Source organism: Cetorhinus maximus, chromosome 18, assembly GCF_964194155.1.
Source record: "Cetorhinus maximus chromosome 18, sCetMax3.hap1.1, whole genome shotgun sequence".
Lineage (NCBI taxonomy): Eukaryota > Metazoa > Chordata > Chondrichthyes > Lamniformes > Cetorhinidae > Cetorhinus > Cetorhinus maximus.
In genome coordinates, this window is record NC_135896.1 from 94132204 (window position 1) to 94159297 (window position 27094).

The 27094-nt window shown below is 41.0% G+C and overlaps 1 protein-coding gene across 10 annotated transcripts in view; it reads left to right on the plus strand.

The window, feature by feature from the left end:
- Positions 1 to 27094, plus strand: part of LOC144693365 (gephyrin) — a 447589-nt gene that overhangs the window by 253864 nt on the left and 166631 nt on the right. For 6 of the 10 annotated variants that reach the window (XM_078563208.1, XM_078563211.1, XM_078563213.1 and 3 more), the window contains 5 exons: positions 12829 to 12923; positions 14330 to 14396; positions 16461 to 16733; positions 16834 to 16989; positions 18854 to 18988. In XM_078563208.1, the coding sequence (XP_078419334.1) occupies positions 12829 to 12923; positions 14330 to 14396; positions 16461 to 16733; positions 16834 to 16989; positions 18854 to 18988 (726 nt within the window). The remainder of the gene's footprint in view (positions 1 to 12828; positions 12924 to 14329; positions 14397 to 16460; positions 16734 to 16833; positions 16990 to 18853; positions 18989 to 27094) is intronic. The other 4 variants (XM_078563214.1, XM_078563215.1, XM_078563210.1 and 1 more) reach the window with 1 other exon arrangement.

The following is a 27094-nucleotide window of genomic DNA, read 5'->3' on the forward strand; positions in this document are numbered from 1 at the left end:
GACACCAACTTGATGTTATGGCAAATGGATTGTGACTTATGTTGTGCAAAATTGTGGGAGTGAATGGATTAGTCAAAAGGATGGGAAGGTGGGGGAAAATATAATTCAATGTCAAAAATGTAAAGAAATATGCGTTGGGAAGTGGTGGTGGCATGTTGCAGTTCACTCTGGGATTCCAAGTTGCTGTGGCAACGTGCATTTTTACATGCATGTTGTCGCTTGGAGCTATGGACAGTGATGGTAGAGGCTCCAATGTTCTTTCCATCACATGGTTGATCAGGAATCTCTCCCACTCTTACCACCTGCCTTCAGCATGTGCTAGAAGGATTTGCAGGTTGATATTCAACCTGTTTGGTCACGTTATGAACACACCTTCCATCAGGTTCTGGAGTGAGGCTTGAACCCGGAGTTTTTGTCTTAAAGACAGGAATGCTACCCACTGCACCACAGGACCTCCGCAGGGAAGGGTAGTTCACTTTGAATGATGGAGTATGCAAATCAGTCAGCAGCAATGTGTTTAATTGCATTATCCAATTTCGAGTTTTAACTTTTAACCATAAATTAGACAATTGCATTATACATTTTTGGAGTTTTATGTAATGGGTCTATATTGCAATCCTCAGGGGGCTACAAAATAATAGTTTGAAAGTACATGGTTCTCCATGACTAGTTATTGAGGTTTGTAACTGTACTTTATGTACAAAATGTACATCTTGACGATAGCACAAAATATACTGTTACGCTGTATGTGGCTGTGCTGCCACATTGCAGTGTTGTTGTTGTAAAGAATCTTTTTCCATGTTCAACAGAGAGATGCAGGCCATTTCTCAACCTGAACATTATTTTTGTTTTAATTTTTAAACACTTAATACCTTGATTTGAAGCATAATCATTTCTTCCTATTAAGTTAGATGATTGCATTTGTCAGTTTTTTTACTTTCAAAGAATACATTTATGGAGAGGCACATTAAGTGTGTATCTAGAACAATGTAGTGGACAGCAAGGACAGTGGTGGCATATAGGTTCGATCCACTTGCATCCGTCAATGTATTATCAATTATATTGTTAAGGTTTATTAATGTCAATGACATTGTTATGGTTAAGAGAAACAGGGGATGGGCATTAATTGTCTTTGAGCACTTACTGTCTTCCCTCTACCACGGCTATGTTCGTGGCTGTGTGGCCGTGGAGAGGGAGCATGTAGTGCCCACTGGTACACTTGAGGCCTTCCACGACTGGTGGGCGTTGGGGTTGCACCATCACCCCTGGGATTGACATTTTGTTTTAGTTAGTTAAGTTTATTTTTATATTCATTCATGGGATGTGGGCATTAGCTGGCTATGCCAGCATTCATTGCTCATCCCTAATTGCCCTTGTCGTGGGCCTGGAGTCACCTGTAGGCCAGACCAGGTAAGGACAGAAGATTCCCTTCCCTAAAGGACATTAGACAACAGGATGGGTTTTTACGATAATTGGCAATGGTTTCATGGTCGCCATCAGATTTTGAATTCCAGATTTTTATTGAATTCAGATTTCACCATCTGCCATGGCGGGATTCGAACCTGGGTCCCCAGAGTCTCCGGAAACTAGTCAGTGACAATACCACTATGCCACCACCTCATTGACATTGACATTTTGATTTTTGTTACAGTGCCCCACCAGGGGCTGTAATTTCCTCTCATTTATTGATTTTTGTTTAATTTGTTTTTTTGCCTAACTAAAAGAGTATAAGTAGGGGATAGCTGGGACATTGGTTGAGGGGAGCTGTGAGACTAAACAAGTCAATAAACTCTTTTAATAAAGAAAAGCTCTGTGTCCTGGTTTCAGCTTCACCAACTGGCTTGGATCCTGTTAACATTCTCCATCTTGGATTTGTTGGTGAGGCGCGGAGCCAGAGACAAGACACTCAATCGCTTGGGAGAGATTAAATAGAAGATACAGGGGCCAGAATTTTACAGTCCCCCCACGGCGGGTTTCCCCGCAGCAGGGCCAGCGAGCCATTGAAATCTCAGTTCACATTGGCAGAAGATCCAGCTGGCGTGAGGGGCCGGATAATTCCGGCGAGCATTTTGGTGGCTTTCCTTACTCAGAGTAGAATTATCAAAGGCTAGATAGGCAGTTAGTCTGCACGGAAGTATTGGGTGAGTTTCCTCTCAGGTATCTCTTAAAACTGTGATTTGTAAGACCATTCACAATTGCTCAGAGAATTAACCCTTGTGCATCCTATAAATGAACTTACAAATGGTCTTTTTAAGTCTTGATTAAGTTGGTGACCCACTGATGGCATGATGGTCATTAACCCAAATTAAACCATAAATTGGATCGCGTTCTATTGGCAATGGGATTAATGGTGCAAGAAAAATGGAGATGTCTGATTAAATCTGTTATCTGAAACAGATTTTGATTAGCATTGATTTAGAGCTCTTCTGCCACAGTAGAGCTTTTATTTTTTACATCGATCATTTCATTGTAGTCTTAATAAGAAATCTTCCCAGTGATTGGCCTCAAGTACATAAAGATTTTAATCTGATACTGAAAGAGATGACTCTCCATTGGAAAACAGAGAATGCAGTAACCTGACCTTTCCCATCATTACTGATAAAGAACAGCACTCCATAATGCCACAACAAATTAAGAACTTCAGCCGATTACCACCTTTGATTGTGTACCTACATGAGTAGGTAATCATTTTAATCTTTGAGACATTTAACGTTCTTAACAATTGATTAATGCATAAAACCAAAATAGCTACTGCATTTTACAGCTTGCTAATTCTAGTTGCAATCTCTAGGTATTTTTAGCAGTGTGCTGTTATTTCTGTTTTTACACCAGTATCTTAAAAATTTGGAGAAGAATACTCCACCTCAGCTGTTTGTTATAGTGCAAAAATAGCTCTTTAACTGTGTTAAACAGTCAGCTAAAACATATTTAGTAACACATGCAGTTTGTAATTCTATTGAAGAAAACTGTATGCAATGTTAATTTGCTAGAGGATTGTACTTGATTCCAGATAATTATTACAATCTGCTTATTTATACATAAATTACTTGACATTGCCAGAAAGCTGAACATTATACTTCAGGAGACTTAAGTGCATAGACTTGAGTTGGCCTTAGATTCTCACCTCATCCCTGGAGAAGCTCCTGGTACCTGGTCATCTATAGCCAGGCTACAGACAAGGTCCCTGTAGAATCAAACATATGAACCTATATAGTACAGCTCTCTTGAATGACATGATACAGATATGAGGATAAGGCAGGAACATGGAGTTGAAGTAGATCAGACATGATCTGATTGAATAGCTAAGCAAGTTTGAGGCCTGTATGACTTCTTCCTGCTCCTGTTCCTTACTTCTTTATCACACTTTAAAAGAGATGCCAAGTCCTTAGAGAAAGTACAGAGGAGAGTAGTACCAGACACGTGGAGCTTCAATTATATCAAGGGACTAGTAAAGCTAGGGATTGTTATTCTCAGAAAAGAGAAGTTGGAGGAGAGGATTATTAGAAATGATCAAAATCATGAAGGGCTTTGGCGCAAAAAATGAATAGCAGTATCCAGTGGCGGAATTGTAGATGAGCAGAGGATGCGGATTGAAGATAATTGGCAAAAGAACTGGAGATGAGGTGAGAAATTTTTTGACACAGCAGATTGTTATGATCTTAAACCCACTGCCTGAAAAAGATGGCGGAATCAGATTCAACCATAACTTTCAAAACGGAATTGGATAAATACTTGAGTGGTAAATATTTTCAGGTTTGTGGGGCACAGGCAGGAGACTGAGCCTAATTGGATAGCTTTTAAAAGAGTCGGCATGGACACGACGGGCTGAATGACCTCCTGTGCTGTATCATGCTATGATTCTGATTTGCTGTACTGACATTCTGCCTTTTTTAAAAAATGAACATTATTGTATGTTTACATCAGGAATGTAACCTGCTTAGCAAAAGACTGATTGGAAGCAAGAGAAAGTTTAATTGGCAATATTCAAAAGCAGTGTATATTGACTCAGAATTAAATCTATAAAAAAGAAAGAAACATTGTGGCTTTAATTCAGGCAAAAAAAGGAATTTCAACAGACTGTGTTACGAAGCTTTTCTTGATCTTGAAAGACCTTCAACTCTGTCAAAATTGTGGCTGCTGGACAACTGTGATGTAGCAGCAGGATATCTGCAAATGTTTGAATTATTATTCAAGGACGCTACTAATTATGTTTTTTGTTGGAAACCAATTGATGATTGCTCATTGCACTAAGTCAAATGTTCATCGAGTGTGCATAATATGCCCGGGACTCCTCAATGCAGTTAGCGACAGAATGATTATTCGTGATGCCAGGGTATTGATTAAATTTTACATCAGTGACACTCTTAGCACAGATCCGTGCAATGCTGATGATACAGTTACTTTAGCTGAAAATTGACCATTTCTGTTAGAGGCTCTCCAGAGATTCACCATACTGCCAAGTTTGGAAGCAGTGACCTCCGATACAAGAAGTGCAGTAACATCATCAGCCTATGTCAGCTGCTCGTCTGCATGTTGCAAACTGATTCCTGCTCTTCGCCTCCCTTGGTAGTCATGCCCATTTTGACCATGGTATTACCGTAAGCGTGGCCACACCCAGTCTGTGTTGAACTCCAATGGTGCACCTCCAGACTACATTTTGAATCTATCATGCTGCTGTTCTGCTGATACCATAATGTGACCCTGACCTTGGACTCTATTTAGGGCCAAGACTGTGTACTGGCAACCCTCGATGCGCCAATGACAACTCCCATTTAGCGGATGGAAGCACCACACACTTCACTCAATTCATTATGTGCCACTAGACTGCTGCTATTTCATTGCCAATATTGCTGGCCAACTGACCATTAAGCAACAGGCCACTCAATCGCTCCTGCATTTGGCGGTTAACCAGATCCATCTCGTCAGCCTACAGCCATCAGAGTGGTAGGAAGCATGGCGACTGAAGTTGATCAGATACTGGATGAGATCCATTTCGCAAACCACCCGCTCAGCAGCGGCACACAAAACAGAAATACATGATGCCACTCCAGGTCCAAATGCGTTGTAGCCTTATCTGCCATGTAGAATTGATTGATGTGCAATAATTGCCCAAACAAGTTTTAAATGAAACTGTAAAGAAATAGTCCATTTGTGAAGCCTTCATGGTGGAGAAGGAGCTGCGGCGTAAACTTTTTAATGAAACCATAATCGCCAACTATTCCAGAAATAGTTTCTCCAATACTGTCGTTAGGCCAATCATTTTTTTTTTGTATCCGACTAGAATTAATCATGATCATCAAGAAAACAATTTCTTATCAAAGTATAACTGAGGTAAAAAAGTAAAGGTGATTGATTTGTGCATCAAGAACCACGTGGGAGATCAGAAGACTTTTTTTCACCAAAGAGTTGTCGGAATATGAAATGCTTCTGCACAGGTGGTGACCGACCTTGAATTTATTACAGACTTCAAAAAGTGCTGAATAATTGCTTGAAATAAATGTGGGGGAAATAAATGAGAGAGTGTGAAAATGGGACTGAATTGCCTAAAATCAGCCTGAGGTGGGCCCAAGTTCATCACAGTGAGGTCTTGCCATGTCTTAAGTATTGAAATATAACAAACCACTTTCCCAGTGGGGAGGTCAATAAATGCAATATAATAATAGAAAGGGCTATGATTTAGCCATGTTTTCTCTACAAACCAATTGTTTCCCATGGTTAACAGGCTGTACTCTTCATATGGATCTCTTGCGTTTCAAAGCACAGAATTAATATGTTTATCTGACTTCAAAGTAGAAAATGCTGAAATATAACAAGTCAGGCAGCATCAGTGGAGAGAGAAACAGTTGGACATTTCAGGTCGTCAGAACTGAAAAATGTTTAAAAAGAAAGAAACATTATAAGCAAGATTAGCAAGAACATCCAGAGTGTTGAGAGGGTGGATGTATAGTGGATGCATTGGTGATCATCTTCCAAAATTCTACAGATTCTGGAACGATTCCTGCAGATTGGAAGATTGCAAAGGTCGCCCTACTATTTAAGAAGGGAGAGGGAGAGAAAATGGGCAACTGCAGACCTGTTAGCCTTATGTCAGCAGTAGGGCAAATGCTAGAATCTATATTAAAAGATGTGATAAATGGACACTTGGATAATGATGACCTGATTGGACATAGTCAACGTGGATTTACGAATGGGTAATCATGTTTAATGAACCTGTTGAGCTCTGACAGAATTGATAAAGGAGAGGTGGTGGACGTAGTACACTTCGATTTTCAGAAGGCTTCTGATAAAGCCCCCCATAGGAGGCTGGTTAGCAAAATTAAAGCACATGGGATAGGAGGTAATATACTGGCATGGATTAAGGATTGGCTAACAGGCAGAAAACAGAGTGTTGGAATAAACGGGTCATTCTCATGTTGGTGGACTGTGAGTAGTGGGGTACTGCAAGGATCGGAATGTGGCCCCCAGCTGTTCACAATATATACCAATGATTTGGATGTGGGGACCAAATGTAATATTTCCAAGTTTGTGGATGACACAAAGTTAGGTGGGAATGTGTGTTGTGAGAAAGATGCAAGGAGGCTTCAAGGGGATTTCGAGAGACTTAGTGGGTGGGCAAGAACATGATAGATTTTTTTTATTGATTCATGGGATGTGGGCGTTGCTGGCTAGGCCAGCATTTATTCCCCATCCTTAATTGCCCTTGAGAAGGTAATGTTGAGCTGCCTTCTTGAGCTCTGCTGCAGCCCATGTGGCGTAGATACACTCACAGTGCTGTTAAGGAGGGAGTTCCAGGATTTTGACCCGGCGATAGTGAAGGAACAACAACTTGGTTCCAGCCAGGGTGGTGTGTAGCTTGGAGGAGAACTTCCAAGTGGTGGCGTTCCCATGTGTCTTCTGCCCTTGTCCTTCTAGATGGTAGCAGTCGTGGGTTTGAAAGGTGCTGTCTAAGAAGCCTTGGTGAGTTCCTGCAGTGCACCTTGTAGCAGGTGCACACTGCTGCTACTATGCGTCAGTGGTGGAGGGAGTCAGTGTTTGTAGATGGGATGCAAATCAAGCGGGTTGCTTTGTCCTGGATGGTGTCAAGCTTCTTGAGTGCTGTTGGAGCTGCACTCATCCAGGCAAGTGGAGCATATTCCATTACACTCCTGACCTGTGCCTCGTAGATGGTGAACAGGCTTTGGAGAATCAGGAGGTGAGTTACTTATCGCAGGATTCCTAGCCCCTGACCTGCTCTTGTAGCCACAGTATTTATATAGCTTGTCCAGTTCAATTTCTGGTCAATAGTAACCCCCCCCAGGATGTTGATAGTGAGAGATTCAGCGATAGTAATGCTATTGAATGTCATGGGGCGATGGTTAGGTTCTCTCTTGTTGAAGAGTAATGGTATGTTAGCCTTTATTGCAAAAGGATTTGAGTACAGAAGTAGCAAAGTCTTGATTCAATTGGATAGAACCTTGGTAAGACCGCACCTGGAGTACTGTGTGCAGCCTTGGTCTCCCTTACCTTAGGAAGGATATTATTGCCTTAGAAGGAGTGTAACAAAGGTTCACCAGACTTGTCCCTGGGATGGCAGAGCCTTCCTATGAAGAGAGATTGGGAAAATTGGGCCTGTATTCTCTAGAGTTTTGAAGAATGAGAGGTGATCTCATTGAAACCCACAAAATACTTAAAGGGATGAACAGGGTAGATGCAGGTAAAATATTTCCCCTGGTTGGGGAGTCTAGAACCAGGGGACACAAGCCACTTAGGACTGAGATGAGGAGAAATTTTTCTTCTCAGAGGGTTGTGAATCTTTTGCATTCTCTACCCCAGAGGCTGCGGAAGTTCAGTCATTGACTATGTTTAAAGTAGAGATTGACAGCTTTCTAAATACCAATGATGTAAAGGGATATGAGGTTAGTGTTGGGAAAAGGGCATTGAAGTGGATGGTCGTATTGAATGATGGTGCAGGCTCGATGGGCAGAATGGCCTACTCTTGTTCCTGTGTTCCTTCCTATGTTCCTAATTGAATCCAGTTCCAAAGATAGCCCGGTTAAGCCTAAGACATTGCTTACATAAGAGTTTACAGAAGACTTTAGATTGGGAATCAGACTTAGGACCTTCAAGACCCAAAGAGTCTTTGTATCATTGAGAATTACTGAATGTAGCTCCACACACATGCTTAATGCAAATATGTTCAAATATTTTCTTAACTAAGGCTGCATTCCAGTAGTTGTTTCAATACATGGGCCAGAATTTTAAATTTTATGCACCCCACCCCCAACTCCACCCATAAGAACACAAGAACTAGCAGCAGGAGTAGGCCATTTGGCCCCTCCACCATTTGATAAGATCATAGCTGATTTGGTTGTGGTCTCAGCTGCACTTTCCTGTCTGCCCTCCATAACCATTGACTCCCTTGTTGATCAAAAATCTGTCCAACTCAGCCTTGGGTATATTCCATGACCAAATCTGCACTACTTTCTGGGGGAAAGAATTCTACGTACGGGCCTCAACCGGTCTAACGGTGGGCAGGCCAAGATGGGAAGGTGGTGGACATGGCTGTCCTTCCATCATCCTACCTGGTTTTACGCCCGTTGTGCCCCTCGGCCCACTCTTGGGAGTTTTCCCTTGTGGGGGAGTCTAGAATTAGAGGATGTTTAAAAATTAGGGGTCTCCCATTTAAGACTCAGATAAGGATAATTTTTTTTCTCTCCAAAGGAACTGAAGAGCTTCCCTTTCTGACATCACTCCTCACCATCACCTTCTCAAGGGCAATTAGGGATTGGCATTAAATGCTGGCCATCCAGCGATACCCACATTCTGTGAAAGAGTACAAAAAGAACTTTGTGGACCAGCATTGATTATTGTTGAAAGATGACAAACGAACTTTGCCCAGAAAGAATTATACGCCCACATTAGTTTCTACATTGGGCCTTTTGAACAAGTCATAGCCCCATCCTGGTTTTTGCCTGAGAGCACTAACCTGTGTGCACCTTGTATTGCAGTTGAAAATGTCTAGCATCTCCTGGATTTTGCAAAATACAATTTAGACTGGCTGAGTGTGGCCGGCAAGCAGAGACCAAAGAGGTGATCAGGTGCAGCCATTAAATTTGGCAGGACCTGCAGGAAATCCTTTCTTTCAGGTTTCTCACCCATTAGGGGGAGTCAGTGATGCAGTGGTAATGTCACTGGACTAGTAATCCAGAGGCCCAGGCTCATGCTCTGGGGACATGGGTTCAAATCCCACCACAGCAGCTGGTGGAATTTAAATTAAATTTATAAATCTGGAATATAAAGCTGTTCTCAGGAATGGTGACCATGAAACTATCAACGATTGTCATAAAAACACATCTTGTTCACTCATGTCCTTTGGGGAAGGAGATCTGCCATCCTTACCTGCATGTGACTCCAGACCCATAGCTCTTAACTGGCCTCTGAAATGGCCTAGCAAGCCACTCAGTTCAAGGGCAATAAGCGATGGACACCAGATGCTTGCCAAGCCAGTGACGGCCACATCCCATGAAAGAATAAATTTTAAAAAACAGCACCCAGTATAGGGACTATGAAAGATAGTTAAATGGTCTGAAATTTGGTGTGAATCAAGGGGGCATGATATGGGAAGCGTAGCAGCGTAGGTGGAGGGTTAGCTGATTAACAGGAAGCAAAGTGCGTAGGAGGCACCAGGGAGACTTGATATATTATTTAATTGTGCAACTTGCAAAAAATTGTCAAGCTCCAGGATTTTTGCACTGCATTTCAAATTTTCAAAAGCTTTGAGTAAGATTGAGAGATTTATTTATAGTGAAGTCTGCATCTTTGTGACTTTGCTGAATCTGAAATATGGTTCGAGTGTTTCACAGAACTCACCGATCTCGGTTGACTCTTTTCACTTGTGATGGTCTATGCTTTTTTTTTCCGCTTTAGTTTTATCATGTACATCACTGACAGCACCTTTCCTGAACCAGCATGAAATGTGCATAAAAGCAACATAGCATAAGTCAAGCCTCCATTATTTTTAATTCCCACCTCCTTTATCTCTCTGACACATTGACTAGGTGGCAGGTCAGATACTTGGAACTCAACAGGTACAAAGTAACAGGAGAGGGCATACACATTACCACACCACAGGTCAAACATTGATACATGTAGTTTGTAAATTTTGTAGACTTTGTATGATAGAAGCTGGTGTTGTGTGATACAAATCATGATTAGGATTTGTAAAAATAAAGGGGAAATCTGATTTCTGTGTATTGGTCTCTTGAACACCGGAACATATTTGCTCCTTTTTTTTAATTAACATCTTTAAATAACTTGTCAAATTCAGACTGTGTATGGACCTGCAAGCACAGCCAAACTTACTAATTTCATTCCTCTCAAATGAACTAGACAACCAGCACAGTTACAAAACAAGGAAGAGAACATCTTGCCCTGTATTTGCAAACAAAGGTTCAGCTTTTACAGGTACAATTTACACATATTTGGGAAAAAAGTGCAGTTTTTTTTTAACGAAGTCATATAAATAGCAAAATTCCTTTTGACGCATCAGCTCACTCCAGTTTCCACACTCCATTTTGCAAAAGACTTTTTTTCTTTGATTCTCTTCAAGAACATTGCATTTGTTTCCTTTGGAGTATGAAGAATGTGGTTTAAATGTTTAACAAAAGCACAATATTCTACATAGTGATGTGTTTAGCTTTTGAATGTTGTTTCCTTTCTTTAAATCTGTTTTTTTTTGAAGCAGTCTTTGAGTGGCATTCAGCTTGAGAGCTAAAGCAGACTTTCACATTATAGTCCATTTTAATTTTTAATCTTTTGAAGAATCACACCCTTGCCTGCAACCTGGAGCCTGCAACCCATTTCTGGATCTCTTATTGTGATAGATGACATGTGCATGTTGTCAGATGAGAACTTTTCTGTAAAGTTTACGGATCTAAGATTCATTTTTAAGCCAACTCATGGCAAAGAAATTACACCTTAAAATACACTGGATGTTAATAGCTGCAAACCACAATAAGCATCCATTCTACAATCTGACTGTAATGATGTGTTTGATTCTGCTTTTTCATAGAGTTTTACAACACAGAAACAGGCCTTTCTGCCTAATAATGTTTATGCTCCACATGAGCCTCCTTACTTCATCGCAGCCTATTAACATATCTTTCTATTCCTTTCTCCCTCATGCAGTATCTATCTTACCCTAAAGGCATCTGTGCTATTCACCTCAACCTCTTCATGTGATAGCGAGTTCCACATTCTCGCCACTCTCTAAAGTAAATAATCTCTCCTTAATTCCTTATTGGATTTACTACTGACTATCTTTTTTTTATGGCCCCTAGTTTTGGACTCCCTCACATATGTGGAAATGTTTTCTCTACATGCCTATGCCTTTTACATTTCAGTGTAAAAATGTGCTGCCATTGCAGATCAGTTGTTTTGCAAGGAAGCATTTCTACTCCAGAGTTTAGTTTTGAGGGTTCCATACGAAGCTGTGTATCTGCTTTTGAAATTCTGTGTTCATTAGAAGCAGTTTTTTTCTGTAAATGATCAACCACCACTTCCACTTTAAGGATGCAGTGTCCCTGTTGCTACAGATATATGTTATGATATTAGTACCTAGATGCTAAAACCCTTTTTCTGCCATTATTGTAAACACTATTTACTTTGCTCTATGTGCATGTAAGAACTTTTTGGGCTCACCAAGTTGATGGATGTTGGTGATTTTCCATTTGGGACACTTGGTGAAAGCATTCCTGGTCTTGTATGGCATGATTAGATACAGCATATTCTACCTCAACCTCAGCGTCAGACCTTGCCGCACTCAAATGACATATTTCTCTTTCGTGCACCGCACACGAGTTCTGGATTAGGACGGTTTTGTATTGCGTACCTAATTGTGCATCCATTATTTGAGACTCACCAAACTGTTAGGGCAGGATTGCATGAGTCTGACCTGGATTTGAACCCAGAGTTGAGCTACAGTTAGATGGTTGCTATCTAAGCCACTACACCAGCCAGTTCCTGATAACAAGCTCCCTTGATGCTAACAAACAGCAGTGATAGACAAATCCAGGAAACGCTGGAAATACTCAGCCCCAAATCTGTGTGGGCCCTTTGGCTCTGCATGCCTTTTTTCATTTGTGCATCTTTTTGACACAAGACATCTGCCATTACTTACATCCGTAGAGTGAACAGACAAATTGATGGTTCAAGTGTGCACTGTGCCCCACGCCCCCCCCTGCTCTTTGTTAGAATCAAAAGCTATCACCAGTGAACAGGGGGATGCATGGAAAATTGCAACCTGATATCAAATTTAGATGTTTAATTTTTAAAATTTCTATGATAGAAAGAGGGAGGCTCATGGGTTGGCTCTGGCTATGATGATGGATTTGTTGATTGGCATTCATTTGGGCATGCTGGCTTCCCCTTGTTCCTGTTGCTTTTTAAAATCTTTATCATCGGCAACCCCTCTCTGCTTGTCTGTTCTCTCCGTCGATGCTCCCTGACTTGCTGAGTGTTTCCATCCTTTTCTTTTTCAGATTCCCCGCATCTGCAGTATTTTGCCTTTTTGAGATGAGCAAGTTTTTCACTTTGCACAATAGACAGCATTTTACACCAGGAAATGCACTTATTGTATCATATTTGCCAGATTGTATTTTGCCATTTGTTTTCCTTCCATTAGATACAATATCTTATTATTGCAGCCTTCCTGCCTGAAATTAATCAGCTGTTTCTAAGGTTTGCTATGCACAAACTCTAGTTACAAAATATTGAGGGGATTCTTTACAATGGCGATCTTAATCTGATATCAATTTTAGAAGCTTACATTTTTGTTGATTGTAATTCTAGGCCACAAAGGAGGTGATAGAAAGGGAGGCTCCCGGGATGGCACTGGCTATGCTGATGGGTTCATTGAACGTCACTCCACTGGGGATGTTGTCTCGGTAAGCAATGGTTATTTCCAAAATATGAATCTCAGTAATCGAATTCAGGAGAGTAAGCAAATGTAAATAGCAGCAATCTGTCACACAGCATCCTTGGAGACGCAAATTTGACATTCTTGTGGCTTTGTGTGCCCACAATAACAACATAGTAAAAATGTTTGTGTAAAAGACTGGAGACAATTTTATTCGTTCACAGGACGTGGGCATCGCTGGCTGGGTCAGCATTTCTTGCCCATCCCTAATTGCCCTGGAGAAGGTGGTGGTGAGCTGCTTTCTTGAACCACTGCAGCCCATGTGGTGTGAATGCACCTATAGTGCTGTTAGGGAGGGAGTTCCTAGATAGAGGGTCAAGTTTACAGGACCTTTTACATAAGACTTAGATGTTATGGAGTCAGGTTTGTGTGTAGTGTCTGACTTTTCCTAACAAAACAAATGAAGAAGCATGAATCTTATCTTCTGATAAATTTAAATTTTAATAAAGCAGCTGAACTGCAGCAAGCATATTCTTTGCGCTACTAGTTGAAGCTTAAGGTCAGAGCTTTTGGCTCTTAAATATTAGCCACATTGTTGCAAATGTAGACACAAATTAACCTCATTAAGTATTTCTGTAATAATACACTTCTCTTTGCTTGATATCTTTTCACCACGTACATGGCTTGCTTAAGTGGACAGTCAGAAGACCACCCCCTCGGCTTCAATCTGTTCTTCTCTGAAAGTGGCTGTTTGGAGGTGTGTGACAAAGCAGCTGGTTTGATATTACCTTTGAGCCACCCCTTTATTTCCTACGTTTAAGCGCCTGTTGTCCATTATGACACCTTCCAACCACAGCACAGTTGTGGCTGCATTCATGTGAAGAATTACAGAAGTAGCCTATGCCACCTTTATTCAGTGGTGCAGTGCTTGGGCCTTCAACACTCTATGTTACCCTCCACATACACAGAAGGTCAAGTAACCACTGCAGAAAAATACTTTTTTTTTTCACTTCCTTTGCATAGCCAACACCGCTAAAACAGTTTACCTGGTTATTATCGCATTGCTATTTGTGGAAATTTGCCACGTGCTAATTAGCTGCCATGTTTCCTACCTTAACACAATGACTACACTTCAAAAGTACTTCATTGGCTGTGAAGTGCCTTCGGAAGGCCTGAGATTATGAAAGGTGCTACATAAATGCAAGCCTTTCATTCTTCAATTTCTTTATTAGGTATAACAACAATGTAGATTTATATAACTCCTTTAACGTGAAGAACACCCTATGCCCCTACACAAATAGATGATAAAAGAGAAATCAGGTTTATTTTTGGGGGCAGTTATGAAGCAGAGCACCTGTTTTTCAAGGTAATGTCATTGTTCATTGTATATAAAATACACACCTGCTTATTGTTATTTTATTTTTTTATTGTCAGACCTGTATGTGGAATAAGGGGCAAAACTCTGATTATTAACCTGCCTGGTAGCAAGAAAGGTTCACAGGTAGGAGTCACCATTACATCTGCTGTTTCTGTGCTGGAGATTGTGGTCCTGTTTACATAATATACACGCAGGAATATAGAACTTAGGAGCAGGATTAGGCCATGCAGCCTTTCAAGCCTGCTCCACCATTCGATAAGATCATGGTTGATTTGATTGTGATCTCAACTCCACTTTCCTGTCTGCCCCCCATAACCCTTGACCCCCTTGTCAATCAAAAACCTGTCTTACTCAGCCTTGAATAAATTCAATGACCCAGCCTCAACTGCTTTCAGGGGAAGAGAATTCCACAGACTAACAACCCTCTGAGAAAGAAAATTTCTCCTCACCTCCATCTTAAAAGCAAGACCCCCTTATTCTTAAACTGTGTCCCTTAGTTCTAGTCTCCCCCACAAGAGGAAACATCCTCCTGGTATCCACCTATCAAGTTCTCTCAAGATCTTATATGTTTCAATAAGATCAACTCCCATTCTTCTAAACGCCAGTGGGTGTAGGCCCAACTGTTCAACTTCTCTTCATAAGATAAGCCCTTCATCCCAGGAATGAGTCACGTGAACCTTCTCTGCACTGCTTCTAACACAATTGTATCCTTTTCAAAGAAGGAGACAGTGATCATGTGAGCATGATTAATTGACCCTGCTTCATTCTCTCTTATCCCACCTTCTGTCTCCGTTCTAACCACCTTCCCTAACCATGTAAAATACAATGTATATATAAGTATCCCAGTTGTATCTGCACAATGTTAGCTGCTTCATTACACATCTGTTTTACTATGTCAAGGTGTACCCCAAAACCCTTACTTTTAATGCACCACATTGTTCAGATCAGAAGATGAGACATGGCATCAATAAGTTTTTATGGAAATATTTCCATTGTTTATTTGGCCCAGAAAAAATGTATTGAATATTTAAATTATAAAACCAATTTCCATATTATCCATAGTGCCGTGGAATATTGTTCTGATCTTGGTTGAGGGTATTAATTTTTTTTAAGAAGAAAAAATCTGAAATCCCAGTTATTTACTGAAAGAATGAAGCCACAAGGTTCCACAGTTTAAAACAAAAGATTTTTTTCTATACAAGAGTCAAACAAAGCACTACCTTGGGTAACCACCTATACTCAAAAACCCAGAATCTATATAAGTTAAACATGAATTAACAGCCAAATTGCAGTCAATTAAAAACAATAAATTACACACTAAATGGCAGATACAACTAAGACAGACCTTACGAATGGGCTTAGCAGCCCACTCAGCATAGATGTCAGTCACAAAGTCCTTCAAAACTCTGTCCTCCTCAGAAGGAATTTCAGCTCCTCTCCTTCTAAGGTGTAGCCTGATCCCCAGCTGACAGCGGCACAGAACCAACCCGAGTTCCATGGGCATGGTCTTCACCACAGATGGCGCAGAGCCTCCTCAACTCTGCTTACAATGGCCTGGATGGCATAGATTAATCAGTATTACCTTCAAGTAATAGAAACAGCTGCAGAAATAGTATATTTGCCTAATCTCCGCTTCTGGATCTCCCCTCTGTCTTCTTCAGCCTGTACTGCACCACTGGAATCATAATCTGAGCTCTAATGGCTCTGTGCCCTTTTATATGTTTCAACCAGTTTCAGAATCCCCAGAAATTTTGGGTTCCAATCTCACTTTCAGTCTTCATTTATTTAGAAACTGGGAAGGTCAGTTTCCTTTCTAAGTTTCCCTTTTTAGGTTTCCCTTTTCAATTATGGCCTTTCTCAAAAAATACAAACTTTGAAACCACAGATGCCATCACAATATCTTTTAATAAACCACAACCATTAACTTAGCAGTGATATGGCATCAATGAACAGAAAACCCATGAAGTAACACCTGAGGTTGCAACATTACAAATAGGTCAGAAACACATTTTTGTATTTGGCTAAGCCAATGGTATTGCATGACTTATGATGTACACAGAGGATGGTAATGTCTCTTATTTTGAGCAGTTTCTCTTGTTTTTATGAATCTCTTGAATTGGATTCGCAGAACATTAAATGCTATTAGCAAAACATGTTAACTGATAGCGACTTTTAAATTATATGCAGGAATGCTTCCAGTTTATACTACCTGCCCTACCTCACGCTATCGACTTGTTGCGGGATGCAATTGTGAAAGTGAAAGAAGTTCACGATGAGCTGGAGGACCTCCCATCACCTCCACCACCATTGTCTCCTCCTCCAACCACCAGCCCACACAAACAGACGGAAGATAAAGGTGTTCAGTGTGAAGATGAGGAGGAAGAGAAGAAAGACAGTGGAGTGGCTTCAACTGAAGAGAGTTCGTCCTCACACATTACTGCAGCAGCCATTGCGGCCAAGGTAAGAAACTGCCCACTGAATAGAGGTATTCATACATGTAGAATCAAACCTACCTATTTCATTGTTACCCATCAAATCATTTTTGCTTGTTTTTCTCCAGTTGCCTGTATTTTCCTGTCATAGTGCTGATAGTTGTGTTGTACATCAGAGCTTCCAACTTGTACACAGTCCCGCTCCTGTCATGGCTAAAGGTGGTAAACCTGTCCCTGGTCTCATTGGTCATCACTCTCATACTGCCATCAGTGCAGGAGAGCCGGTAAGAGACAGCAAAGAGGCATTAAAAGTAAACACCTGGCACTACCTTGTGCTACTGTAAGGAAATGAACCACTTGCACTGATTTTATTGTTTCAATTAGACTTTAGCCATTTAGGTTATCCTTTTCAACACGTTCATCCTGTTAAATGGTCATCAAATTATGTATCTTCACAATTGTCATTGTTTTCCCATTGTTCCCATTGACTTCATGTGGCTCATTCACCAATTTCTTTCTCATTTGTCACTGAGCACTCGACATAAAAATGTCATTGTACATAAAAGGTGCACTTTTTTCACTGCTTGACTAAATGATTAAATGCCTTCCCTTTAGGACAGCCTGCGGGATTAAATATTGAGTGCTAGTAATGTTAAACTAGATTGAGGTAGACGGTAGAAAAACAGAAATAGCCTAATGAGGGAATCCAGTGACCCCAAGCAATTTCTAAGCACTGCAGTAGTTGCCACAGACAGGCCCTGTTAACGTAAACGTTGTTTGAAAACCTAAAAGTCACAATTCTAATCGTTGTAAGTGTACCAGGATACAAATTTAAAAAGGTCGTAGAATTGTTAAAAAAAAAAGTTTTGTTGTTATAAAAACTGCAGGAATGAATAGGATTGTGGCCTGCCTCAGTGTATACTTCGCACAGGGGTTGTTGTAGGCCATCAGTTGCCTTTCATTTTTGCTTTAAAATTGCCTTCAGAGAATTTGGTTCACAATTATGAAGGACAAGGAAAACCCGACTGACTGATTCTCAAAAACCTGTCGTTTTTGTAGATGTGCTTTGAAAACTGCAGCATAACTTCACCAGAAGACAGTAAACAAGTTGGCAGCACCCTCTTCAAAAATGGGCTCGCTTTTCCAATTCAGTTCAAAAAAAATATAAACAATATAACATTAAGACAATCTGGAAGAGGTCGGAGGGTATTTTCTACTGTTGATTCTTGCCGGTGTTAAATCTAGTGAGCCCCACTAATCGCAGTTTTCTTTTAATATCTATATCATTATTGCATTGATCGTCGTCACAGACATTCGTAAACTTTTCAAGCAAACTCCTAATGGATACCTAATATTAAAAAAAAATTAAAAATTCCAATTTGCACTGCATGCTTACTTTGCCTTTTTAATTTATATGAAAGGTATTTAATCAGTGAATCCCAATTCAAAAAATGGTGTCTGCCACTCCACAAAACTATGATGTTTGGGAAACCAAGCTTTGCAGAAGTGATCGCTGCTGCCATATTAGTGCAAGTGATCAATTTCCAGAAGTATAATGATACAAATGAAATGTTTGGTACAATTAATGAAGTTTAATTAATACATTTCATGATTGATGTTATATACGAAATGATTGAGCTTGTTTGTGTTACAATGTTGCAGCAATAGAATATAACATATATTAGACCTGTTAGTGAGACTAAAAATTATCCCAATCAGTATGTAATATAGTACTAGAATTTATCGGTAGGATGGTTATTCGTATAGATGAGTTGTAGGATTGTAACATAAAGCATTACTTAGAAATAAATGTACTGCCTTTTAATGGCTTTTATTGCTTTAATTCTTGTCAACTTGACACTTTAAGAATTGAGCAAATCTTACTATGAGTGTAACAAGAAGCATTGCATTTGAAAAACAGAGAATAATAAATTAAGAATTATTACGGTTATTATAGTTTTAGTTTACAGTTTGCCACTTGTGACTTTGTATATGAAAGTAAAGTGAAATACCGTCTGATTTAGGCTGTGTACTAAAACTAGGTGAAAGCCCAGTTTCAGTTTTCTAGTGTACAAATATGAAGATGAACTGAGCAATAAGTGAATACTTGTTGTAATTTATTATCTTCAGCATTTGTTATGCTTTCAGATCCCAGACTCGATCATTTCTCGTGGTGTTCAAGTGCTTCCACGAGACAACGCATCACTGAGCACAACTCCGTCTGAATCACCACGAGCTCAAGCTACATCACGCCTGTCCACAGCTTCCTGCCCCACACCAAAAGTAAGTCATCCAAGTGTACCCTGTAAAGACTTTGCATTTCATTGTGTAATTGGGGATTGATCAATTTATCCTTGAACAAAACAATGGTTGAGGATTGCCTCGAAAGCAGGAATACAATGCTTTGTAACTAAATTGCAATGATTTCTTTAATAATAATACAAAATCCAATTTATCTGAATTCAACACCCTTGCATGGGAGCAAAAAGTCATCTGTATTTGTTTTTAATTAAGGGAAGCCACTTGGTACTTGAGAATGATCATTACTTTTATAATAAATATCGGTAAGTCACCAGCAAGCAGTTCTGGTGAGCAGCAGTGACAATCTTATTTTTTCCTAACTAATTTAACATACGCTTAGCTGTATTTTTTTATATTACCCAGTTTGAATCAGTCCAACGAATGATACAGTGCTGGTAAATCAATGCTCCTGGATTCCACTAAATCAAGTTTTGAACTAATGTATTGAGATGATACAGACTTTATTCCCATCTAACGTCACAGATGCACCGTGTACTGCAGTTTCAGCTGGTTTATCTTACAACTTGATAAAATTGTGGCATGCAAGGAAATAATTTGCATAAATAACTCTAAACCCTTAGCTTGCTAGAGTCGAAAATATATCTGACAAAAGTACATGACACAGAACCCCGTGGAGTTCAAATCTGCAGTATCTGGAATTATTAATGAGGAGATGTGAGAAGTCCAAATCTTGCCAGAACAGTTCTGTGGGAAAATTAGCATGAAGCAATTTGGCCTGATGTTGCTCAGTTCAAATCTTGAGTGCAGAGGGATCGCTGTGTTTGCTGATTTGAACTCTGTTTTCGTAACCTCTTTTCTTACTTTAGTTCTAAACTATATTCGCTTCTTTACAGTCAAGTATTCTGATCGGAGTCAAAGAGCTATTTTGAGAGCAGAGATTTTGCATATTTTTCTGCTCTGTACTTGGCTAACATACTATTGCCTCAAGAGATCTTTTACTCAGTTATGTACATAGGTGCTTTTTCTCCTGGACAGTCAATACAGATGCTGGAATCAGATTCATATTTCATAAGGAGAGTTGTGATTTTTTTTAATGCTCAGCCCCTTGCTTTCTATTACGTGTTTCACTTTTGCGGGAGGAAGATGGGTGACAGGAAAAAAATATTAAAAACACCATCTAAAAATGGTTTCTTCACTGAAACCGCGTTGAGAATGTTGGTTCACAACTCACTATTTTGAATGTAGATAAGATAAATCTTAGTGGGTTTTGGATTACAAGTTGTTTTCTATTTGTCAAACCGCTCACGCAAATGTTTCCTTTCGCCATACCCCCAAAACGCCCAATTCTACCGCCGTAGATCCGCAACCTGATATTGATTGCTTGAGGGAGGCTTGCGTACATTGGTGAACTTTGTCAAGGATTATCACAATTAGCCACCTTGGCTGTACTGTGTAAATGTGCGTCACTGGAAAAAGTTGAGAGGCCAGACACCATTGCCATTGGCTGTCCTTTTTTAAAATAATATCATGAGCAGTTGATTCAATTGGCTGGATTTAGTGTCACACTAATACCTAACTGCAAGTTAATTCTGTTCAACGTACGCAATCAAGTCACCGAGTCATTTTCTAACTATTCACTCTGGGCAATAAAAATATCTCAATATTCTCAGTTTCGCAAAATAACAATTTAATTGGTTTTTATTTACCTGTTTTGACTTTCAGTTTGCAATAGTGTCAGTAATGAGCTACCCTGTTCTCAAATCTGACTTGAAGCATCGCCTGATTCAACAGCCTGGCTCATTGTTGCACTTTATTTATTGTGTTGCACTTGTATTTTTAGTTACAGTGCAGAAAGATTAATTCGGGTGGCACAATTCTTCAGGCAGAATGCACTAACATTAATCTGACCTCACAGGAGCTCTCAGCAGCATTTTATTAAATGTGCCACCCTTCACGATAGGAACATGAAATGTCTTTCCTTGAACATGGATGCAAGAGGAGTTTAAACTTTCACATGTCGCTCAGTGTAATGAGAGGTTATGAAAAATACTTATGTGCCTGGATGATTCTTAAATAAGCAGCGATGTTTGCTGGTTGCTATTATTAAAAAAATGTGGTAAATTCAGTCTCTGGATCATACTTGTGGAGAGTCACTCTATTTATGGTTACTGTTTCAATATATCCCTATCATTGTCACGTCATTGTATAAATGTTGAAGCCATATTTTAGAAATACAAAATTGCGCATCGAGGTGTGGACTGTACCTTAGGTTTTATTGTAACTCTTAGGTAAAGTTGCTGGTATAAACATTACTGCTGTAAAGCTGCCAAGGTGTAATCTTTCCAGACAGTTCAGGAGGGACCGAATCAAATATTGAATCAGCTTGCAACTGAAATTGCCAGTGCCTCAAGCTTATGTTGTTCCTTTTTTGCTTCATGATCGCTTTAATTTGCGCAAGAGTCAGATCTAGTGAGCTGAGCTAGCCTTGTGTCAACAAAGCATAAACCGGAGCAAATAAAAACAAAGTGCTGCAAATACTCCGCAGGTCTGGTAGCATCTGTTGAGAGAGAAACAGAAGGTGGATCTTATGGCCCTCTCATTGGACGTGTTTTCGGCGGGGTTGATGTGATATATGTTGGGTAGCTAGCTCACCACGTTCCTGCCCACCCCTGACCTGGTCTGCATAATACGGTCGGGGGGGTGGGTGAGGCTTCCGCTAGGTGCCTGCCCTTAGGCCTATTGAGGCCCTTAACTGCCCAATTAAGTGCCTCAATCCATCTCCACTGCCATAAAATACTGGGCAGCAGCAGGTGGCCCAAGTCTGTATTTAAAACTGCTTTTTTGAAAAGGCGGGAAGGAAGTGGGGGGTACATCAATTGGGTGGTGCCCTGTGTGCATTGGGGACACTCCTCCCCAAGATGTCACCACCCCCCCACCGCCTTTGTTCATCCCCACTTGGTCTCTGAAACCTGCCACTCCATTCCCCTCAGCCCCCCTCCCCTGGGTAACCGATTCCTTCCCACCCTAAAACCCCTGGACTTACCTCACTCCGGTGGCCATCACTCTACTTGGCGGAGATGCTTGGAGACCCGGTGCTCCCACTACTGAGTTCTGGCGCTGCTGGGACTGCTAGAGCTGCCTGCCAATCAGATTGGCCGACATCTCTTGAAGGTAGGACTTCCTGTCCACTGGTGGGATGGGAGTTCAACCCTCAGCCTGTTTGTGCTGCCCTCATTGTGTTATCCCTGCAGGGCTGGCTTTTTAAAAGTCAGCCCGTTCAGGGCCAGCTTCTGTTCTGGGGAGAGGTGGGGGGTGTGTGCGCAAGCAGTACAGCACCCCAACCACCGCTCTAAAATCCAGTCCATAGTTAACATTTCAGGTCAGTGACTCTTCATCAGAATTGCCGGGCGTGGCAAAATGTCATTAACTTGCAATGTCCACAGCTGCTACCAGACCTGTTGAGTATTTGATGCGTTTTCAGTTTTTATTTCATATTTCCAACATCCATAATACTTTGCTGTACTAAATTGGATCAGGTGAAAATTGCAAATCCCAAGAGGGCAGCATCACTTATCACTCATGTGAAGAGGACCCGAATTTGATTGTCTCCCAGAATTTGCAGAGACCAATGCATGTGGTGCAGCCTGCTTCATTTAGGTGACAACAGTTAGTTATTGATTGATTACATACTGTGATCACTCTTTCTTTCGAATAAAACGAAAACCAAAAGGAGCTTAAATGTTCAATGTAACCTTAATCCTTTAAGTATCTTAATAAGTTTCTTTATATATCGCACATGCTGATTATTGCACAGTTTAGCAAAAAGTTTAATCTCAAAGGCAGTTTTAAGTCTAAAAAGGGGTTATTTTAAAATTGTGAATTGCAGAGTCTCAAACCTGCTGTCTTAACTTTGTCTCTAGATTGGCCAAAATGCACATGTTTTGCAGTGCAGGATGCACTTCACAATCTGCACAAGGGAGCAGATTGGCTTCCGAGCAGTGGGGTCCAAGACATAATCTGTGGGCCAATGCAACTTGTGACCAATTCCAATCTAGCTCCTAAGCTCCTGCCAGTCCCCTTCTTTGTGTTTGTGTACAAAGGCCTGGATATTCAGCTTGGCGTGCGGGCACGCGCCCGACACACACAAACGTGAAATAGTGCGTGATGACTTCGGGCGGGCATCCCGACATCATCGCGCACTCGCACGATATTTCAGTTAGCGGGCGCACGCATGAGTCAGCAGCGTGCCTGCCGACAATTTAGAGGGCTGTTAAGCCCATTAATTCATTAATTTAATTGAATTTTTCCCCGCCCGTCTAACTTTACGGTTAGCAGGCGGGCGAATAGGCCAAGCGGCCTTTGCATTTTTTGCAAAACCTCATCCATAGGCGGGATGAGGTTTCGACCGGTGATTAAAAAAAATAAAAACTTTGAGAACTCGTTTTTAACACGTCCCTGCTCGTGTGACAGAGTCACACGAGGGGACATGATTTCCTTAATTTTCAATTCTTAATTTATAATGTTAAAAATCTTCAGCTCCCTGAGGCAGCTCTGTGCCTTCAGAGAGCTTTCACTGAGCTCACCCCACGCCACCCCCCACTGCGCATGCACGCCCTTCAGCGCTCGCGCTCCTCCCACCCCCATCCCCACCCCGGCAGTGCTGAGGCTCTGAGCGCACCTTTCATGCCGGCTGGCTGTTAATTGGCCAGCCAGCGTGAAATCGCGGGCTGCAGTTGGTTTTGCCCCGCCCAACAAAGTAAAAATCCTGCCCAAAGTCAATTTCCACACCTTCAAGCTGCTTGAACCTATGGGGCGGAATTTTACGGCCCCGTTGCAATGGGGGCATATATCACATGAACCCCGCCGAAAACACGTCCAATGAGAGGGCCATAAGATCCACCCTCTGCTTCTCTCTCAAAAGATGCTACCAGACCTGCGGAGTATTTGCTGAAAAGTCCATTGACTTCGGCAGGACTGTAAAATCCAGCCGGCATGAAATCCCACCCTTGGACCGGGAAGGATTGCTATCCAATTGGTGGATTTTGAATAGTCGGGAAACAGTCTTCACCAGTCCTTCAGGCCTGGCTATTTTAAAACTTTTTCTTCTTCGCTTTACATCGCTTTAGTGGTCCCAGCTCCCTCTGGAGCCTTGTCTTCAGAATTGAGGATTATGTTGTTGAAGATAATGAAATGGGATTATGTTGTTGAAGATAATGGAATGGGATTATGTTGTTGAAGATAATGGAATGTGTCCAAAAAGCTGGGGGATGGGGGATTATGAAAGAGAAGAGGGAGAGAGTAAGAGAGAAGGGGAGGGAGAGAGAGAAGACAACAGGTAGAAGACAAGAAGAGAGAGAGAGAAAGCAGAGGAAAGAATGGACTAGTGATGAGAGGGACAGAACAAAGAGAACAGATATTCTTATATTCTATCTTCTCAGACAAGGCTACATGCGTATTTTAACAGACCAGAACTTCAAGCTGTGTTAGCATTGTGTACCACAGAAATGAATTATACAAGTTCACACATCTAGAATTATGCCTTAAGTGCTATGCAATGTCACTCACACCATTTGTGGAGGTGCCAAGAGGGCGTTAGGCACTTCTGCACAGGTTATCAACCCTCCAGAATTGACCTGAAGTTTCCAGGAATTGAAGATTTAATCTCTAAGAGAACATCATTTGAGCATTAAAAAGGTGTTTTCTTTTTATTGGTTAAAATAAAATTGGAGATGGGAGAGAAGTCTGGTTGATTAACAGTCAGGCGTCATCCAACTTGGGCAACGAAGAATCTTTTTGCTTTCCAAATGATGGTGCACCCTGCAGGTGGACATGTTGGGCCACCAATCATGGGTCATAATGGTGGGTCAGGAATACATTCAACTAGAGTTAGCAACTCCCAAATGAATGGGCTTGGAGAGGCATAGAGAATGCCCACACAACCTTTCAGTCCAGGAGGTGAATGCCACTGAGAGGGAAAAATAACTTTCTAACACATTGACTGTTTATTTCTCTCTCTCTCTGAATGCAATTTTCCAGTGTATAAATTAGCTTCAAAGTCAAGCCAAGTAATTAGTTGTTTTCCTTCCATTTGAAGTGAGTTGCAGATTTTTTTTTCATTGAACTGAATAAAAAGGTCTTGTAATTGTGTGGAAAAAAATGTATGCTATTTCTGGCAAGTTATAATGAATCCTTAAGTATTCTGGAAATTACTGACAATGTGAAAAATAAACCCTAAGATAAGTGTGCTATTTTGACACTATTGCCAAGGCTTTTTTTGACTGTTATATGAAAATTGTACACTGAGTCAGCGTTGGCAGGCGAGTGCTGTATATGCTGGATAGTTGGCAACTTAAAAGGAAGCAGCAAAAATGTACCAACCTGGAGATATGTGCTGCTGAACATTTATCCAAGTTTACAGTGTTGATCGTCACCTTACCCTGGAAAAGGATATCATTGCCTATGGGATGGTATAAACCAAAACAGTTCCAAACATCAGAAATTGGAATTCTGAGGGAAGGTTAAGGAATTGTGCTTGCTTTATTAAGAAGAAACTTTGATGTATCATTGTTGAAGTTGCGAAGTTCTAAAAAGGAGTCAAAAAATTGATTCAGGCAAGTTGTTATTGAAAATACCAGGGAAGACAAGTTAAAAAGATTAAGAAGTGAAATTGGACATCAGTCTTTTCCACCACGCCACCCCCCTCCCCGCCAAGATCTTGGGAGTCTCATTGAAACAGAGTAAATGAGTTCAAAAGACAGTGAGATGGGCTTCTGGGGAAAGAATGGCTTGGTGAGCCTTGAGAAAGCAGCTTTGGATGGGACTGATCTATTAGAAGGAAACGAATTTCATGGGCCTGAATGCCTTTTCTTGCAATGAAAGTTTCCTGTGTTGCAAATATGTCCTTATCATTGGAAGAATTATTATTTCTTTGCATCAAGCTACCCGGCGCTCCCTCCTCTGCAGATGTTAGTTGGAAAATCTGGGGAGGACCATGTCCAGTTCTCTCTCTCTTCCTAGTGTCCTGTGCTCTCTACTGCAATAGAGGAAAGAATAAATCTTTGAGTGCTTTTAATGGCATGTGTTCAGCTGATGCATGGAGTCCGCTTGATGGGGGCAACTATCAGGGAGAAGTGTGAATTTGAATAAGGGTGAGGTTGAGTGGCAGTGGTGAATAGATAGAAGGTAGGGTTGCCAACCCTCCAGGATTGGCCTGGAGTCTCCAGGGATTGATCAATCTCCAGGACATTGCTGTGTGCAACTCTGGAACAAAATCATCAGGACGTTAAAAAATATTGTGGGGTCTTTTTTTGTCATTTTCTTTTTACCAAATATAAAACTATTGAAGATGGGAGAAAAAAAGCTGTTTGGCTGACAGTCAAGCATTGTCCAATTGGGTAATGTGTCTTTTTGCTTTCCAATTGATGTAGGAGGCAGTGTGTCACAAGGATGGATGTATTGGTCAACAAATAGCTGGAGCGTAGGGGCAAGTCATGTGATGAAACCTCCAGGAATCCATTTAATCACAGTTGGCAACCCTAATAGAAGGGGATGTGAGGTAGTGCACAGAAAGAGAAGGATCGGTGTACAGAGTAAAGGGAGAATGATGCGGACAGCAAGACGAATGTGCAACTACACTCACCGTTCCTGACCTGATTGTTATATTAAAGTGCTTCCTGGACTGAATCTAGGAGCACAGCACTGTGCTCCTGCTGCTGAACCCCTGGATCACTTCCAGGGACATGTTGGAAAGAGATCAGAGGAAGTGACTTCTGGAGGGGCGAGAGCATAGCAGTTGATGTTTCTTTTCAATGTGTTGGTGTTTGGGGGCTACAGTTGTGAATTTACATCAGTTATAAGGAGACGTAGAGATGCCACAAGGTGTTCCAGACACCATGTGTGTTGGTAGAATTTTTTTCACGAGAGGCTGCAAAATGACAGCCATGATTGAATAAAGCAATAATAGATCTGACACATGGGCTCGAATAAGGTATGAAACATTCCCACGCCAGCTAGAATAACCTCACTTATTTCAGCCCCACAGATGGAAAGGTCAGAAAAATAAAATCAGCAATTGGACTTAGAAAATGCTGATAGTAAATTGGCTAACCTATAAGATCAAACCAGACA